Source organism: Octopus bimaculoides, chromosome 3 (assembly GCF_001194135.2).
Source record: "Octopus bimaculoides isolate UCB-OBI-ISO-001 chromosome 3, ASM119413v2, whole genome shotgun sequence".
In the NCBI taxonomy this organism is placed as follows: Eukaryota; Metazoa; Mollusca; class Cephalopoda; order Octopoda; family Octopodidae; genus Octopus; species Octopus bimaculoides.
This window is the reverse complement of record NC_068983.1, coordinates 120,198,081-120,199,947: the sequence shown is the minus strand read 5'-3', so window position 1 is coordinate 120,199,947 and position 1,867 is coordinate 120,198,081. Positions and strand designations below refer to the sequence as shown.

Here is a 1,867-nt window from a genome sequence, read left to right as displayed (position 1 = left end):
TATATATATAAACACAGAAAGCATACAACATTCTATAGACGCACTAATACTTACATACATACATACATACATACACGCGCGCGCGCACAAATTCACTTACACATACACACGTGAACTCGCATGGACACAGGGAATGAAGAGTTTTCGAAGTAGTAAGTTATTTTAATACGGACCAGATGAGGTTATGCTACACAGAACATTATGTTTCGCAAAAGACGACAAACTAATGTCGTTGTAAATGATTTAAGAGATCACTAAAGACGATTGCGTAATTAAAAGAGAAAGTCATTTGGTTGATGAAACTTGGCAAATGCAACATCATTTGTGCTGTCAGCTTCCTGCTATATTCTGTATGGAAAGAATCTCTGATCTATAGAAGTAGGGTACTACTAAAGCAGCACGGTCCCGAACGCGCAGTCGCGCGTCCGCGCTAGCTAGTCGTGAGTGGTCGATCCTAACCCTAACCCTATTCCTAACCCTAAACATGTATTCATTTGCACACGCGGGTTAGGGATAGGGTTAGGGTTAGGGATAGGGTTAGGGTTAGGGTTAGGGTTAGGGACAGGGTTAGGGTTAGGGTTAGGGATAGGGTTAGGGTTAGGATCGACCACTCAAGACTAGCTAGCGCGGACGCGCGACTGCGCGTTCGGGTCCGTGCTGCTTTAGTAGTACCTAGAAGTAGAACCTATTTGGTATAATAAATAGCGTGATCGCCCGGCAGGCCGTTTACTTGTTTATATTTGTATTTAAGTGTGTATGCATGAATTTTCCAGTTTTCATATAAGTGTATATGTATATGCGGTAAAAAAAATTAAAAAAACTTACTATTTTGAAAGCTTCGATGGTGTTCTCAGGCGCATCAATAGCACCACCACGATGTGCGACTAGAAACGGTGCTGCGATGCTACGTCTGTCGCCGTGTTCGTCTGAATTGCAGTTGATGTTTTGTGGACTGCATTGTTCTACTGAACCGCTGGTAGAATTAAGTGAACCGAGGACACATGTCACCCGTTCTTCGGGCAGTTGGGGAATATGGTACCACCAGAGAATGGCCCATCCCACTGTCAACAGCAACACGAATACATAAACGCCTGCAAAAGCCACACAGAAAAAGAGCCCAATCCAAAATGTATAGAAGGTGAACGGACTCCAGAGATACATGCTACTCTCTGTCTCCTCGGCGTCAGAATGAACACTGTCACAGAACAACACTATCACCACCACAGTAACAACGAAATGTCAGCCTGTAATTTGTGTCAGTTTGTAATAGTGTCTTTGTGTACGCGTATGTATTGATATCAGTCTGTGTTACATATGTGTGTGTGTGAGAATATATAAATATATGTGTTTGTATAGAGACAAACAGATGAAGATTGTGTGTGTGTGTGTGTGTATACAAGTGTACAGAAATACCGGAGTTAGAGAAACAAAATTAAATAATATCTTCTGCAAGCGGATATGGCATGAACGCAATAAAATAATGGAAGTTCAATAACAAGGAAACATTTGGACTTATTACATTGTAAGTGACAGTGGCAGTGATGATATTTAAGAGCAAGTAAACACATATATTTATATACATACATACGTATATATATATATACACACACACACACACACACACATATATATATATATATATATATATATATATATGTGTGTGTGTGTAACGTATGTATTTATATATATATATATGTAACGTATGTATTTATCCTCTTTGCTAGATACAGTATTTGTATTTAACATGAGCTGTACGGCAAAATTGTTTCCCTTTTGTCTTTCACTTCAGCGGGAAAGAAAATGTTTGTTACGTCACACGTGGTTGTGTGTCTGTGCACAGTGTAGTTTCGTTATCATGTTAGTTTGA

At 39.6% G+C, this 1,867-nt stretch overlaps 1 protein-coding gene across 1 annotated transcript in view; it reads right to left on the bottom strand.

The window, feature by feature from the left end:
* LOC106878131 (glycerophosphodiester phosphodiesterase 1) overlaps positions 1 to 1,591 on the bottom strand; it is a 29,094-nt gene extending 27,503 nt beyond the window's left edge. Inside the window, exon 1 of the mRNA XM_014927251.1 lies at positions 826 to 1,591. Within this exon, the coding sequence (XP_014782737.1) occupies positions 826 to 1,161 (336 nt within the window). The 5' untranslated portion in view covers positions 1,162 to 1,591. The remainder of the gene's footprint in view (positions 1 to 825) is intronic.
* Between the last annotated feature and the right edge of the window lie 276 nt (positions 1,592 to 1,867).